We start from the raw sequence: 15,886 nt of genomic DNA, 5'->3' as shown, positions 1-15,886 counted from the left end.
CCCTCATGACTGTTCTGAGAAATGACTTATTTGTCACTGGTCAGTATTTTAATGGCTATATCTACACAACAAGGTACCATGCCAGCTACTAAAGGATCACATCATTAGTACTAGTGTTTTTAGTCCTTAGAAGATTTAGTTTGTCTCGGAAAGGGAACACACACATCTCTTTACATAATAGCAGTTAATTTTGTTCGTCTTGAGGATCTGTCTACAAAAATAGCCCCTATCCGTGCCGGTCAGTGGTGCTCCTGCCAAAGAAAACTTCTCCAGAACCACTATACAGAGCCCCGGAGACTCTTCATCCCACAACAATGCCCGTCTGTTCCTGGCTCTTTTTTAAATGCAGCCACATCAGGAGCATAAACCATGCTTTTGTATCTTACGTCCTGGCCAAACCCAGCACAGACTGTAGATAAAGCAACATCGGTACAGTTTTAAGATGCAGCGGAGAAAAGGGCCTTTGTGGGGAGTGCATTAGGGGAGAGACTATGCCTTTATGTACCAGTTTTTAGGCTGAATGGCTGATTTCAATATATTCCGTCAATCCGGACTACCAGTGACGGACAAGCTCCAGAACAAAGCAGCCCCCCCTTTTTTGGCCTAAATGTATACCCTTCCTGTCACACGTGCTCGGTACAGAAGATGGAATGTCTCAACACAATACAACTTTCTTTTCTCTCTGCAAATTCCACGACAAATGCCCTGTTGAGTGATTGAGACACAGCTGAGCTGGCAGCTGTCATATATGTTTTATTACACACGGCCAAGGACAATTGCCAGTGGCATAATGGTGGTCACACTTGGCATCTAGCAGGTGCAACCCTGATGAAAATGTCGTTATTGTTTTTAGAGAATGTATTCGCTGGGAATAATGCTCTGCTCTGTTCACTTTGTCTTATGAGGGTTTTTCTTTTCTCCTACATATCCGTGGAGTAGATTTACCCGGATCGAGAGCTGGAAACTCAAGTGCTCAGCTTGTCCATTCGATGTATACATAGTGAGGAGGGCTGCCGTTGGAGCGGGCAAATAAAACAACTCCAGGTGAGATGATGGGTGACCAAAGCTGAGACACTGGATAAGTCGCCTCAAACTTTAGAATATTCATAACTTTACGACGTATGTGTTGTAGTCAGCACAAATTGTCATATCGTAATCGCATCCGTTTCATTACATTGCGATGTTGCCTCTTGATACTTCAATTGTTGGCCAAGATTACCATGCAGCCTTAAGGCCGCTTTACACGCTGTGATATCGTTACCGATATTGCTAGCGTGCATACCCGCCTCCATCGGTTGTGCGACACGGGCAATTCGCTGGCCGTGGTGCACAACATCACTCAGACCCGTCACGCTACTTACCTGCCTAGCGACGTCGCTGTAACCGGTGAACCGCCTCCCTTTTAAGGGGGCGGTTCGTTCGGCGTCACAGCGACGTCACTAAGCAGGTGCCCAATAGAAGCGGAGGGGCGGAGATGAGCGGGACGTAACATCCCGCCCACCTCCTTCCTTCTGTATTGCGGGCGGCTGCAGGTAAGGTGAGGTTCCTCATTCCTACAGTGTCACACATAGCAATGTGTGCTGCCGCAGGAGCGACAAACAACATCATACACGCAGCAGCAACGATAATTGAGAATAGGGGGGATGTCACCGATTAGCGATTCTGCTTGTTTTTGCGACGATGCAAAATCGCTCATAGGTGTCACACGCAACGACATCGCTAAAGCGGCCGGATGTGCATCCCAAATTCTGTGACCCCAACGAGATCGCTTGAGCGATGTCGTAGCATGTAAAGCGGCCTTAAACCTATGAGCTCCATTGTGCTGATATGCAAAAGCTTTTTGGAGTAATGACTTTTTACTCAACCAAAAATGTAACTTCATACTATTCCCAATATTACTAGTTAGTTACATCAGCACCTCCTCTATATTAAAGTTAATCTGTTAGGTGCAAAATGCACCCAGAGCCACGAGCAGTTGTGGGTGCATATTGCTAATCCCTGCCTAACTGTCCCTGGATCTAGTAGCAAACATAAAGCGTTCTTTAGAAAAAGTATTTCAAAAGATCCTTTATGATATGCTTATGAGGCCAGGGACTAGTCACAAGGGCGTTACTTCCCTTGGCTAGTTGGTCCCCCTAGCATGTTAGCACACCCATGTGGGCGTGCTAACATGCTAATGACTATGCAGCGTCAGAGGCATGGTCACTCTCACCTCTGCTGCCACTGCTGGTTTTCGGCTCCGTGTGCACGATGAGCACGTCCCTGGCACTTCCGGTCATTCGCACTACACCAGTTTGAAGCTGGGATGCGTACACCCAGTTTAATAGTATGCATGACTGGAAGTCCAGGACTTCTGATCATGCGCACTGAGCTGAAATCCAGCGTCGGACACGGTGGCAGGAGAGGTGAGAGCGACCATACCTCATTCATTAGCATGTTGGCACGCCCACAGGGATGTGCTTACGTGCTATGGGGGTCGACTAGCCAAGGGAAGTAACACCCTTGCAACTAGTTCCTGGCCTCATTAGCATTTAATGAAGGATCTTTAGAAATACTTTTTCTAATAATCTCTTTATTAGATACAGGGACAGCAATTTGATATAGGGAATAGCAATATATACCCAGAACTGCTCGTGGTTCTGGTTGCATATTGCACCTGACAGGTTCCCTTTAAACGTCTTGGTATACAGCTATACATCTATTATAGGATAGCCTTTGTAATGTATCTAAAGGAGCACCTAGTCTACCTCATTCTAAGTATCACAATGTCAGTGTGAAATCTAGGGAAAAGGCTAGAGTTTTTCACTTTTTTATTTTTGCCCCTTAGACTCATCTCAACAGTTGTGCCTTCAATGTGATTCCATGTCCAAACCGATGCAGCACCAAACTAATTCGCAAAGATTTGCCAGAACACATGCAGCATGACTGCCCGAAGCGCAAGGTTCGCTGTGAATTCTGCGGCAGTGACTTCAGTGGAGAGGCCTATGAGGTGAGCGTTCACTAGATTACATCTGTTTGGCTCAGTAGCCTTGATCTGCAATCATGGTGCCCATACACCTTCAAAAGCTGCTGCCCAAAAAGGCTTATTTGGCGAAAAGTTATTACTTCCCCCCCTCATACACGTTGGGTTTAGCCAAGCATGCATGCTTTTTTCAATAGGGAAAGGGATGGAAACTGCAAATGGGCATTTTTATGCAGCAGTTAAAGAAAACAAAGGATCAGGTGTTGAGTTGGTCAGCCTCCATGCACATATTTGCCGGCTGGTCTCGCTGAAATTGGTGGGTCTGGACAATGTTTCTCTAATGTGTGATGTGGTGCCGAAATGATCTATGTAAATTTGGATTTTTATGGATTTGTGCAGCAAACATGTGTGACTCGCAGGTGCAGGTGCATCCACGATCCACCCACACCTGTTAACCCCCTAGATCGAGCTGTCATAATGTGACAGAGCGATTTAAAGCGCCATAGCGGGTAACACGCACTTACATGCTGCCATCGGAAGCCCCGTGATGTGACCACGGGGAGCCAATGGTTCCCATGGTAGCGCAGGGTCATGTGATGACTCCTATCGCTATCATGACTCACTGTTACAGCCGGCAGAGTGTTTTCTGTAACAGAAGACGAGCATTTCTCCTGGTCTGAACTGTGCAGCTCTGATCAGCAGAAATGAATCAGTGATCAGACTCCTTATAACCCCCAAGGGGGGTTAGTAAAATAAAAAAAAAAAGGGGGAAAAAAAAGTTTTAAAACATTAAAAAAAACCTAAAAGTTTAGATCACCCCCCCCATTCGCCCCATTGAAAATTTTTAAACGGTTAAAAAAAAAAAATATATATATATATATATATATATATGTGTATATATATATATATGTGTATATATATATATATATATGTATATATATATATATATGTATATATATATATATGTATATATATATATATATATATATATGTATATATATATATGTATATATATATATATATATATGTATATATATATATGTATATATATATATGTATATATATATATATATATATATATATATATATATGTATATATATATATGTATATATATATATGTATATATATATATGTATATATATATATATATATATGTATATATGTATATGTATATGTATATATATATATATGTATGTATATATATATATATGTATGTATATATATATATATATATATATATATATATATATATATATATATATATATATATATATATATATATATATATATATATATATATATATATATATATACAAACATTTAGTATTGCCGCATTCAGAAATGCCCGATTTGTCAAAATGTAAAATCAATCTGATCAGCAAACGGCGTAGCGGCAATTCCAAACGCCAAAATCATTTTTTGGTTGTCACAAAATGCAATAACAGGTAATCAAAATGTAGCATCTGCGCAAAAATGGTACCATTAAAAACATCAGTTCAAGACTCAAAAATATGCTGCCACTGAGCCCCAAATCCTGAAAAATGAGAACGCTACGGGCCACGGAAATGGCGCAAAAAGTGCACCACTTTTTTGGATAAATTTCTGAATTTTTTTTTTTTTTTAAACTCCTTAGATGAAAGTAAACCTATACATGTTTGGTGTCAAGAACTCGTACTGACTGAGGCATTACACCACCAGATCAGTTTTACTATATATTAAACACTGTGAATAAAATATTCCAAAACCCATCACACAATCACACTTTTTTTGCAATTTTTCCACACTTGGAATTTTTTTGCCATTTTCCAGTACACTATATGGTAAAACTTATGGTTTTATTTAAAAGTACAACTCGTCCTGCAAAAAAACAAAACATCATATGGCAAGATTGACAGAAAAATAAAAAAGTTACGGCTCTCGGAAGAAGGGGAGCAAAATAAAAACAAAAATGAAAAATGGAAAATTGCCCAGGGGTGAAGGGGTTAAACAATTGAACGAATTTTCAAATCCTCATATGAATTTAGCGGTTTCGTCTAGCCAGGCAGTGTGTGGTAATTTTTGGCTAAATAGTATAATGAAATTCTGACTACAGAAGTCGGACAGCCAAGGGATTGATTGGGCTTTCTATTAACGTGGCCAAACGATAATCCTGATTCTCTGATTGAAGAGTGGACAGACCTCATATTACCACTATTATACACAGTGTAATTAGTAGCATTGATTTTATGTTATTTGTCACTTTACTCCGTAATGTCTATTTATTGAACATCTTGACTCTACTATTACTAAGTTGTTACTATGTTTTTTACTTTATGCAATCTACTTATAAAGCAATTTTCAAGATCCTCTTAAGAAAAATCCCCCTTTTCATGTCAACCACATTGCCTTAGCTCAGCATTCAGCCTAATATTTCACATTTTCAGCTAATGACTTACACATTTACAATTTAGAGCGATAATCTTTGATGTATTAGCTGTGTCAAACATTTAAATGCCTCTCGTCTTTCTCACGCTGAGTACATCTTACTCATTTGTCTCATCACAGAAGACTGGGAATCTTTTTCTTTACATTAACTCGTTCTGTTTTCTATGTTAACCCAGGATCACCAGGGTTCCTGCCCCCAAGAAAGCGTGTATTGTGAGAACAAGTGTGGCGCTCGAATGATGAGACGCGTACTATCACAGCACTCACTGTCCGAGTGCCCCAAGCGCACGCAGCCATGCCCGTACTGCAACAAGGAGTTTGTTTTCGACACTATCCAGGTAACGACGGGCATATTATATAATCAGGGACGGTTTGATGTGTGCATATAGAATTTGCTTTGCTTTCAAAAATTTGTTTCCAGGAAAAGTTTCAATTAATTTTGAATAACACGTTTCAACTGTGTGATTAAAATTAATATTTTCTTGTGTTCTGTTTTTTGCAGAGTCACCAGTTTCAGTGCCCACGGTACCCAGTCTCCTGTCCCAACCAGTGTGGCATTGGCAACGTTGCCAGAGAGGACTTAAGTGGGCATCTAAAGGACAGCTGTAGTTCTGCTTTAGTACTATGTCCTTTTAAGGAATCCGGCTGCAAACACAGGGTAAGAATGAAATGTTATGCTTTGTGGCTTTCTACCAGGGTGTGATCACAGATGGCATACTCCTTCCAGAAACTAATCCATACGTCTGAATGGGGCAGTTGCTGCAGCATGTGCATGGATTTCACAAGTCGCGATCAAATAAATGGGACAGTTGTAGGAATGTCATCTACCAATTTGCAACATGAAATGAGAAATGTAGGAAGTACTAATATTATGATGCAAATCATAAGTAATGGTATTTTTTTTCCTCCCTTTCACCAGTGCCCTAAGATTGGTATGAGCAGACATCTAGAAGAAAATATGAGAGCCCACCTCAGCATGATGTCCTCCTTGGTAAACCGACAAAGGCAGGAGATTGTGGAGCTGAGGAAGCAGGTGGAGGAACTGTCGGTGAGCAGCGAAGGAATACTCATATGGAAAATCAGCGACTATTCTCGCAAATTGCAGGAAGCCAAGGTCCGGGGCAACTTTGAATCATTTAGCCCACCCTTTTATACACACAGATATGGCTACAAGCTACAAGTTTCTGCATTTTTGAATGGTAACGGCAGCGGTGAAGGTAGCTACCTTTCCGTGTATATAAGAGTTCTCCCTGGCGAGTATGACAACCTACTAGAATGGCCTTTCTCATTTCGTGTCACCTTTTCATTACTTGACCAAAGTGATCCTTCCTTGTCCAAACCCCAACACATTACAGAAACCTTTAATCCGGACCCAAACTGGAAAAACTTCCAGAAGCCAAGCGGCTCTCGAAATTCCCTGGATGAAAGCACCCTTGGCTTTGGATACCCTAAGTTTATCTCTCATGAGGACATACGAAAACGCAACTATGTACGTGATAATGCTGTATTCCTTAGGGCATCAGTGGATATTCCCCAGAAAATCATTGCATAATTGAAATGCGTGGACTTTTACGAGAGGATCTTTGTTATCACACTAATAAGTAGTGTTTTCTCCAGTTTCAGTTCTTGAGTTGTACCACTACCTAAGATGGCATAGCTTGAATAAGGAGGATGGTTACAAAAGAGGTACAGCTGTTTTGTCCTCCCGTAAGTGTAAATTGTCTTTTTTGAGTTTATATGACCAAGTCAACTGTGAAGCCTTGGAGATACGAAGATGGTTATCAAAAACAATGAATCATTTTTTTGGGAGATGACAATGGTTTTTTAAACCATTTATACCTTTTCTGGAGATGATGTTCCAAAACTGTAAAAGTCTGTGACCAAAAGTTCAAACTTGTTCTTCTCTTTTGGCAACCACGTAACAGCTCCTCCAAAACTGGGACTGTATTGTCATCTGGCACCTTTCATTGGCAACGACCGGGGAGCCTGTATAGAGGATGTTTCTTTGCATCTCACAATGCTGTTTTTTTTTTTGTGGACTTACAGTGCAATAGATTGCTGAACATTGTGGAGAAACAGGAGAACTGGAGCTGCAAAAAAAGGGTCCTTTTCAGGCTCTTGAGGTGTTTGTGAGGTCAGCACCTAAAAGCAAAACTAAATTTCGGGTGCTAACATAAAGCCAAAGTGTCCAACCAAGGAGATAGGACTGTGAGGTGTACCCCATGCAATACAACAGAGACGGGTCTACCTCAGGGGTGTTTGTGGTGCTCGCAAACATGCAAAGAAGCATGTGTAACTTTTAGCCTAAGTGAATTATATGGCTACTATGGGTCCAAGGGTTTACAAAAAGACATAGGCCAATAAGTGCACTCATAACACGCACGTCAAATGACAAACCGACGGGAGTCTCGAGGCCCTTTTTTGTCACCCAATGTGGCCGTCAGGTTCAGTCCATTTGTATTCTGAGCAACAGCAATTTTTTTACTCGCATTTTATAGCCTTTTTACTCATTTTTGTAATTGACAGTTTGATAATGATACGTACTGGACAGCGTTGGGAATTGATTCTAATGATTTCTTAGCTGGGTTATTCTGTTACTGATTACTGTATGATGAGAATGTTCTGTTTGATGTGATGTCTCTGAGGTGAGCCGCGCAGCTCTGTACATTTCAGTGAATAAAATCCTGTAGTGAATTAACTGTCTGGGACACGCGCACAGCATGGCCTCTCCTGCCGTAATGACATTACCCTGGACATTGAGCATCACAAGAGTGACTGTCCTCCAAATAGGGACCTACATTTTGTAATTACATTTCTAAGAAACCTTACAATCTGTATCGTTAATGTGGACACATGACCCACGCAGTGAAGACTACATTTCTTTCTTGACAACTCTTCATTCACCAGGACACCAGCAGACCCTAAGCACAAAGTAATGAGCCAATATAGAATGGTTGTAGTGTTATCCATTTTGGCCATAAAACCTATTATTTTTGGCCACTGATACAAGAAAATTGAGATTAAAGGGAATCAACCACCAGGATTTTGCTATATGAAGTAAGCCAGTGCCATACTGGCAGTAAGATGCTGAATCCAAGCATACCTTTTGTAGAACGTTCCGATGCTTGGTTACGGAAATATCTTGACGCCTTTTCTTTATTTAAATGTCACTCTGTACCGCCATTGCTGCTCTTGCCAGCGCATGCGCATTGCTACAGTGATGATGTCTTCATTGAAATGGCGCCGGAGTACCTCGATCTCGGCACCATTTTATTGAAGTCACTGTGTTGAAGACTAAGTGCGGCATGGGCGCATGCGCAGATGTAAAAAAATAAATCTGTGCATGCGCCAATGCCTCTCATAGTCTTCTACACACTTTCTTCATTAAAATGGCACCGGAGATCACAGCAGGCGCATGCGCGGTCTCTGGCGCTATTTTAATTAAGACAGCATTACTGTGGCAATGCGCATGCGTCGCCAACAGCAGCAAAGGTGGTGTGGTGCGATATTTAAATAAACAAAAGGGGATACACCATAGAGTATGCAGGAGGAGGGATTTACACCAAGGACCTGACCCACAAAGTGCCGCACCGCTGCACATGTCAATCAAAGTGCAGTGCATTTTTGAAACTCTGATTACAGATATTTCAGCAATCAAGCATCCGATCTATCAACAAAAGGTTTGCTTGGATACAGCACCCTAGTGCCTGGAGTCCTGGGTTCAAATCCCACCATGGACAATATCTGCAAGGAGTTTGTATGTTCTCCCCGTGTTTGCGTGGGTTTCCTCCGGGTACTCCGGTTTCCTCCCACACTCCAAAGACATACAGTTAGGGACTCTAGATTGTGAGCCCCAATGGAGACAGTGCTACAAATGTATGTAAAGCGCTGTGGAATTAATAGCGCTATATAAATGAATAAATATTATTATTATATTATTATATAGCAAAATCCTGGTGGTTGGTTCTCTTTAAAGAGAATCTGTCAGCAGATTTTTGCTATGTAAACTGAGAGCATCATCCTGTAGTGGGAAAAAGCCTGATTCCAGTGTCACTTACTGGGCTGCATTTTGCTATTTCTAGAAAATCAAGTGTGTTCTCAGCCTTCGCTTATCACTACAGGGCTAGGTGTCTCATGCCTCCTAGTCCAACCACACCTTTATCACTAATTATCAGCTTTCTGTCAATATACAGCGTACACAGAAAGCTGCCAATCAGTAGTGTGGATTATAAAGAGCTCAGTAATCCGCGCTCTGCTATATCCACAGTAGAGAAAACTGTGATCTAAGTGACACATCGATGGAATCAGGGTCTCTGCCCCTACATTAGGTTGCTGTCAGATTACATAACAAAAACCTGCTGACTGATTTCCTTTAATAAGCATTAGACTATGATACTAATTTCACCTTTGATAATATTTGCTTACTTATTGGCCTTTTAGAAAATTTCACAAATGCTCTATCCAAATATGTAGATCTCAGAGGATCACATACACTTTAGTTCTTACAGAATTTTCCTCAGGTCCTTCATATGTCACTTTGAGAATTGGATGAGAAAGCAATGGGCAGATTGTACAGTCTAAATACCTTGAGAAATTTTCTAGCAAGCAATCAGGAGGCCATTTGGTGTACAGAATGGAGGAGAATGCAGTTTTATCTGGTCTTGTGTATATACAATAAGTCAGTGCCTCGTGTATTATTCAGGATATTCCAGAGTTTCCTCTACATTTCCAGTGAACAGAACATTTTTTCAAAATACTGGATCAGTACCCCATTTGATCATTGCATTTAACTGTGCATAAACCTTTAAATCCCCTAAAGAAGTTCTCCATATTACTGACACATTCCAGTCTTTGTAAAATAAACAAAAAGTCTTATTTTCACTTTTTTTTTTTTTATAGACCTTTTCAAAATGTCTATTTTATAATTTCCTTTCAGTGTTCATGGTTGTGACTATGAATCCGCTGTATCTACCTTTTATATATGTTATTGGCCACAAAAATTAGAAAAATGTAAACAACGTGATATAACAAGTGTAGTTCTATTACTCTGTATTAAGTCATTGTTGTAAAATAATGTAGAAATATGATGTGCCCCCCTACCCCCCCATAGACCCCATTTAGGCATGATGTGCTGACGTGGAGAAGGACATGATGCACACGAGTATCTTGGATAAGATAGCCATATTCTTTCCTCAGTAGATATACAAATTGTGTTTATATATAAAAAAAATTATAAAATATTAATATATTAAAATATGTGAACCCCCCCAATCCCTTAAAACTCATTACATATTGACCAATGTACCTACCAAGTGCCAATAGTATAATGACAATAGGCTTGGATCTTCTATGTGCTGTCCAATATGGTAGGGCTACCGGGGAGACCTGTCCGGGGTGGTGGTGCTATGTGGCAATGATCTGTTTATCGCAAACCAATCTGGATCCTGTTAGGAATTGCAGATCGTGGAACACTGTGAGATGGCACTGATACCCGCATCATCCGTGTTATGTAACGTGTCTGAATTATTCTTATTTTTCTTATTAATTATTTATTGTCTAAACTATCTGTGCTGAATGAAGAATTAATGTATTTGTTGGAGGGGCAACTGATTGCCTTTATACTTTTGTATAATAAATCCTCTCCATGATGAAAATTCTATGGGTTTTTTGTGATCATTTAATTTGTAAGTGCTTATTTCAATTATTTCTAAAAGTGCCAATGTATTCAGTTGTACTGTACAAGTCAAAATAGAAATTATTTTCCTGATTAGGTAGATATTCAATGACTTTATAGAAACTAGGTAATTTAACCTTCACACATCCATGTCTCCGGTATGTGTGACGTCCCTTTTAACATGTACCGGAGATACGGACACACGTAGACACGTTAAAATCAGTGGGCTTGCTCACACGTCTGTGTTTTGACTCAGTTTGTGTGTCCATGGGGAGCACACGCGTGTCCATATGCTTCACACTGCAATATGTTTGTTTACTGCTGACAGCACGAATGTCACGCGGACCGCACACTGATGTGATCCGTAGGAAACATGTCACTGAGAAATAAGTGTACTTTTACACTTGCCTGTCTCTGGCACTGCTGTCACACTTGCTTCCGGGCCCACTCATTATGCTCATGAATATTCACTGCTCTGACTGCAGACCTGGAAGCAAGTGTGACAGAAGCACCAGAAACAGGTAAGTATATAAGTTTGTGCTCTTGTGTGCTAACCAGATGTCACAGAGATAGCGAGCGCACACACACACACACGGATAGCACCCAAACAGCACACGGAACATACATACACAGACGCACATTCATACCAACATCATGAAAAGTGCAAAACTTTTGTTTTTAAGCACAGACGTGAAGCAGGCCTAACAGAGTTGTATTGTTTACTTAAGCCATGGGAGCATATTGGGTATATGAGCATAATTAAAAAAAAATAAATTTAAAACCTACAAATATTGTGAAACAAACAAGTTTATGTAAATTGTGTTTTCCCAAGGAATAGCATTGCTGATTGTGTGTCCTTAAAACTGGTCAGCAGAAAGGCACTACAATGTACAAACCAAAAGAACGGGAGAACTAGAGTCTTTGGTGCAAATGAATTTAATAAAGACTGCTGATCAGTGGTACACAAATGACATAAACTGACAGTACAAAACAGAATAGCCGCATAAGGATAATATAGTATGTAAAAACACACACAAGCCGTAGATGTAAACGGTCAAATATCAGTGGAATAAATCGTAACTAGATCTATTGGAGAACAATCAATTCCCAATTAGACAATTAAACAAAAAGACGGACCAGAGAGAGAAAGTGCAATAAATAATTTCAATGTTTAAACAAACAATTCATAAACGCTCTATCACAAGTCCCTACAAGTTAAATCACCACGATGCTCATCTCAGATGTCAAAGTAGCAATAACGTGCCCAGTGCTGCAATAAGGTGACCAGTGCAAAAGGTTCTGTTAGTAGGAAAAAGACTCCACCATCACCAATGAAAATTTACTACTGTTACGTGATCAGTCCTTTTCTCTTTTTCCACTTTTTGAACAGTTTATTATTTTTATATTTTCTTCTTCCGTCCTACTTTTCTTATCGCTCTTACCAAGACACATCCATTGATTATAATTTTTGCTCTTTTATAATATCTGGAAAGATCTCATTGTTTTCTGGAAGCTGATAATGTAATTATCGCATGTGTCATGTCAACTTTTCTAAATACAGACATTGAAGTGACGGATAATGACTCAGTGCGGAAATAACACCTTTCATCAGTAAGTCATTATGTTGCCGTCTATCCTTTCTCTCTAGTTTTATCAATGGGTGGTGTGAAGAGGTAGGGGAGAGGGAATATTTATATTGGGGACTATAGATCATTCAGAAAATGATAATCAAAAGGCGAAGAAGTGAATAAAACTGGAGGTCGCTGAAGTGCAAAATGCACTAAATGGTATTTAGGTGCCTGCAAGAATAGATGTGTGCTCTTGCGGTGATGTGATGAGTTCTGTGTGATGACCCACCAGGTGTGATAGAGATTAAAATGAATAACAAATATTACCGCGCTACCTTTGTCCTTGTAGATAAAGAATAGAAATGCAACAAGAATAAAACAGTAGTTAGTACAGCGTCATTGAGATGTTAGTGTCGCGGGCGGCGGGGCGCTGCGCTCGCTAACGCTCTGGTCCAGCGCTGCTGCTTGGTGGCTCGAGCGGTGGGCCGGATCCGGGGACTCGAGCGGCACTCCTCGACCGTGAGTGAAAAGGGGGCGGTTGGTTTGGGGATTTAGTCCGTGACGCCACGCACGTGGTGAAGATGGGCACCACCGCTGCTGGTGACGGGGATCCCGGGAGCGATGGTAGGGAGCAGCTGGGATGTTGTTTTCCCCCTCCGTGGGTAGGAGTTGGTGCGGCGCGGTGCCGGATGGCACGGGTGTACTCACTCAGCAATAGATGTACAAAGTCTCCGGTAAACCAAACTGCTGGATGGACAGGTCCCGCAGCCGGCTGCAGTGTCTCTCCCCGGACAGGTGATGGTGGCTGTCTCTCCCTGCACCTTTGTGTACTGTGTTGACTCCAATGGCTTCCCAACGGTAGTCCGCTCCCCGGTGTATGGATGCCAGAGGAGCCCGTTTTGCCCGCAGGCGCTGGCCCTTGGACTTCTAGCCAGTGGCGGTGGCTGTATGTCCTCACGGTGTGAGCGGTTGCCTTCAATCGGGACTTGGTTGTTAGGGAACCCCGGGGGTTCCTGTCACACTGGGATTTGACTGTTGACGGCGGCTCCAAGCTTAGTTGGGGTCTGATGGCTCTGCCTGTGTGTGCTAGATTCACTTCGCTCCCCGGTCGGTACCGGCGGGCCACCGCCGGACCCCGGTCCTACGGTTCCGCGTTGATCCACCACTCCTGCAGACTGCCACCACCGTCTGCCAACCTTGTTGTCAGTGCCTGGGCCACAAACTCAGACACTCTCCACTTCACTCCTCTCACTTCAACCTCCTGGACTAAACTGCTCCTTTTCCCGCTTCCAGGCCTGTGAACTCCTCAGTGGGTGGGGCCAACCGCCTGGCTCCGCCCCACCTGGTGTAGACATCAGACCCTGGAGGGAGGCAACAAGGGTTTTGTGTCTGGCTAATGTAACTGTCTAGGGGGTGGGAGTGTGTGTGTGTTACTTGTGACGACCTGGCTAGTCCAGGGTGCCACATTAGCCTAATTCAGAGGCCTCAAACACGCGGGCCATGCGGCCCCTGAAGCTGCTTGTTGCGGCCCGCAGACCCCGTAACGATTGAGGCCTTATGCTGGGGGTCAGCGTTGCAACATGCTGCATCCAAAACTCTGCAAACACTGATTGTGGGCACACAGCCTAATAAGAGGGAATGGAGGAAAGGTGAGGATATTTTTTTTTTTTTTTGCGTATTACTAAAGGATGGGCACAATACTACAGGGCAAAAGCATGAGCCCAATACTAATGGGCAAAAGGATGAGCCCAGTACTACAGGGCAGAAGGATGGGCACAATACTACAGGGCACAAGGATGAGCCCAATACTACAGGGTACAAGCATGGGCACAATACTATAGGGCACAAGGATGGGAACAATACTACAAGGATGAGCACAATACTACAGGGCACAAAGATGGTCTCTATGCTACAAGGATGAGCACAATACTGCAGGGCACAATATTACAGGGTACAAGGATGGGCACAATACTACAAGGATGAGCACATAGTACTGGGCACAATACTACAGGACACAAAGATGGGCACAATTTTATAAGGATGAGCACAATACTACTTGGCACAATACTTCTGAGCACAATACTACAGGGCACAAGGATGGGCACAATACTACAAAGATGAGCACCTTACTACAGGGCACACGGATGGGGGACGTTACTGTAAAATGTTGGCTAAGATTACTATATGATGCTGCTAATTTTAAAACCATAGTAGAAGAAGGTCATAAAATGTGGAAAAAAAAAAATGTAAGCATATTTTTATTTTATATATATATATATATATATATATATATATATATATACACTGTATATATATATATATATATATATATATATACACACACACAGTATATATACTGTGTGTGTGCATATACAGTGCCTACAAGTAGTATTCAACCCCCTGCAGATTTAGCAGGTTTACACATTCGGAATTAACTTGGCATTGTGACATTTGGACTGTAGATCGGCCTGGAAGTGTGAAATGCACTGCAGCAAAAAAGAATGTTATTTCTTTTTTTTTTTTTTTTTTTTTTTTTTAAATTGTGAAAAGTTTATTCAGAGGGTCATTTATTATTCAACCCCTCAAACCAGAAGAATTCTGTTTCGTTCCCCTAAAGTATTAAGTATTTCAGGCACAAAGAACAATGAGCTTCACATGTTTGGATTAATTATCTCTTTTTCCAGCCTTTTTTGACTAATTAAGACCCTCCCCAAACTTGTGAACAGCACTCATACTTGGTCAACATGGGAAAGACAAAGGATCATTCCAAGGCCATCAGAGACAAGATCGTGGAGGGTCACAAGGCTGGCAAGGGGTACAAAACCCTTTCCAAGGAGTTGGGCCTACCTGTCTCCACTGTTGGGAGCATCATCCGGAAGTGGAAGGCTTCCACGGCCTGGACAGCCTTTAAAAGTTTCCACCCGTGCCGAGGCCAGGCTTGTCCGAAGAGTCAAGGCTAACCCAAGGACAACAAGGAAGGAGCTCCGGGAAGATCTCATGGCAGTGGGGACATTGGTTTCTGTCAATACCATAAGTAACGTACTCCACCGCAATGGTCTCCGTTCCAGACGAGCCCGTAAGGTACCTTTACTTTCAAAGCGTCATGTCAAGGCTCGTATACAGTTTGCTCATGATCACTTGGAGGACTCTGAGACAGACTGGTTCAAGGTTCTCTGGTCTGATGAGACCAAGATCGAGATCTTTGGTGCCAACCACACACGTGACGTTTGGAGACTGGATGGCACTGCATGCGACCC

At 41.9% G+C, this 15,886-nt stretch overlaps 1 protein-coding gene across 1 annotated transcript in view; it reads left to right on the top strand.

The window, feature by feature from the left end:
- TRAF4 (TNF receptor associated factor 4) overlaps window positions 1–11,041 on the top strand; it is a 71,964-nt gene extending 60,923 nt beyond the window's left edge. The window contains exons 3-7 of the mRNA XM_075335255.1: window positions 940–1,044; window positions 2,828–2,989; window positions 5,564–5,725; window positions 5,890–6,045; window positions 6,307–11,041. Coding sequence (XP_075191370.1) covers window positions 940–1,044; window positions 2,828–2,989; window positions 5,564–5,725; window positions 5,890–6,045; window positions 6,307–6,939 — 1,218 coding nt within the window. The 3' untranslated portion in view covers window positions 6,940–11,041. The remainder of the gene's footprint in view (window positions 1–939; window positions 1,045–2,827; window positions 2,990–5,563; window positions 5,726–5,889; window positions 6,046–6,306) is intronic.
- Window positions 11,042–15,886: the final 4,845 nt, after the last annotated feature.

This window comes from Anomaloglossus baeobatrachus, chromosome 2 (assembly GCF_048569485.1).
Source record: "Anomaloglossus baeobatrachus isolate aAnoBae1 chromosome 2, aAnoBae1.hap1, whole genome shotgun sequence".
Classification (NCBI taxonomy): domain Eukaryota; kingdom Metazoa; phylum Chordata; class Amphibia; order Anura; family Aromobatidae; genus Anomaloglossus; species Anomaloglossus baeobatrachus.
The sequence above is the reverse complement of the archived record's forward strand: the minus strand, read 5'-3'. Positions and strand labels throughout refer to the sequence as shown.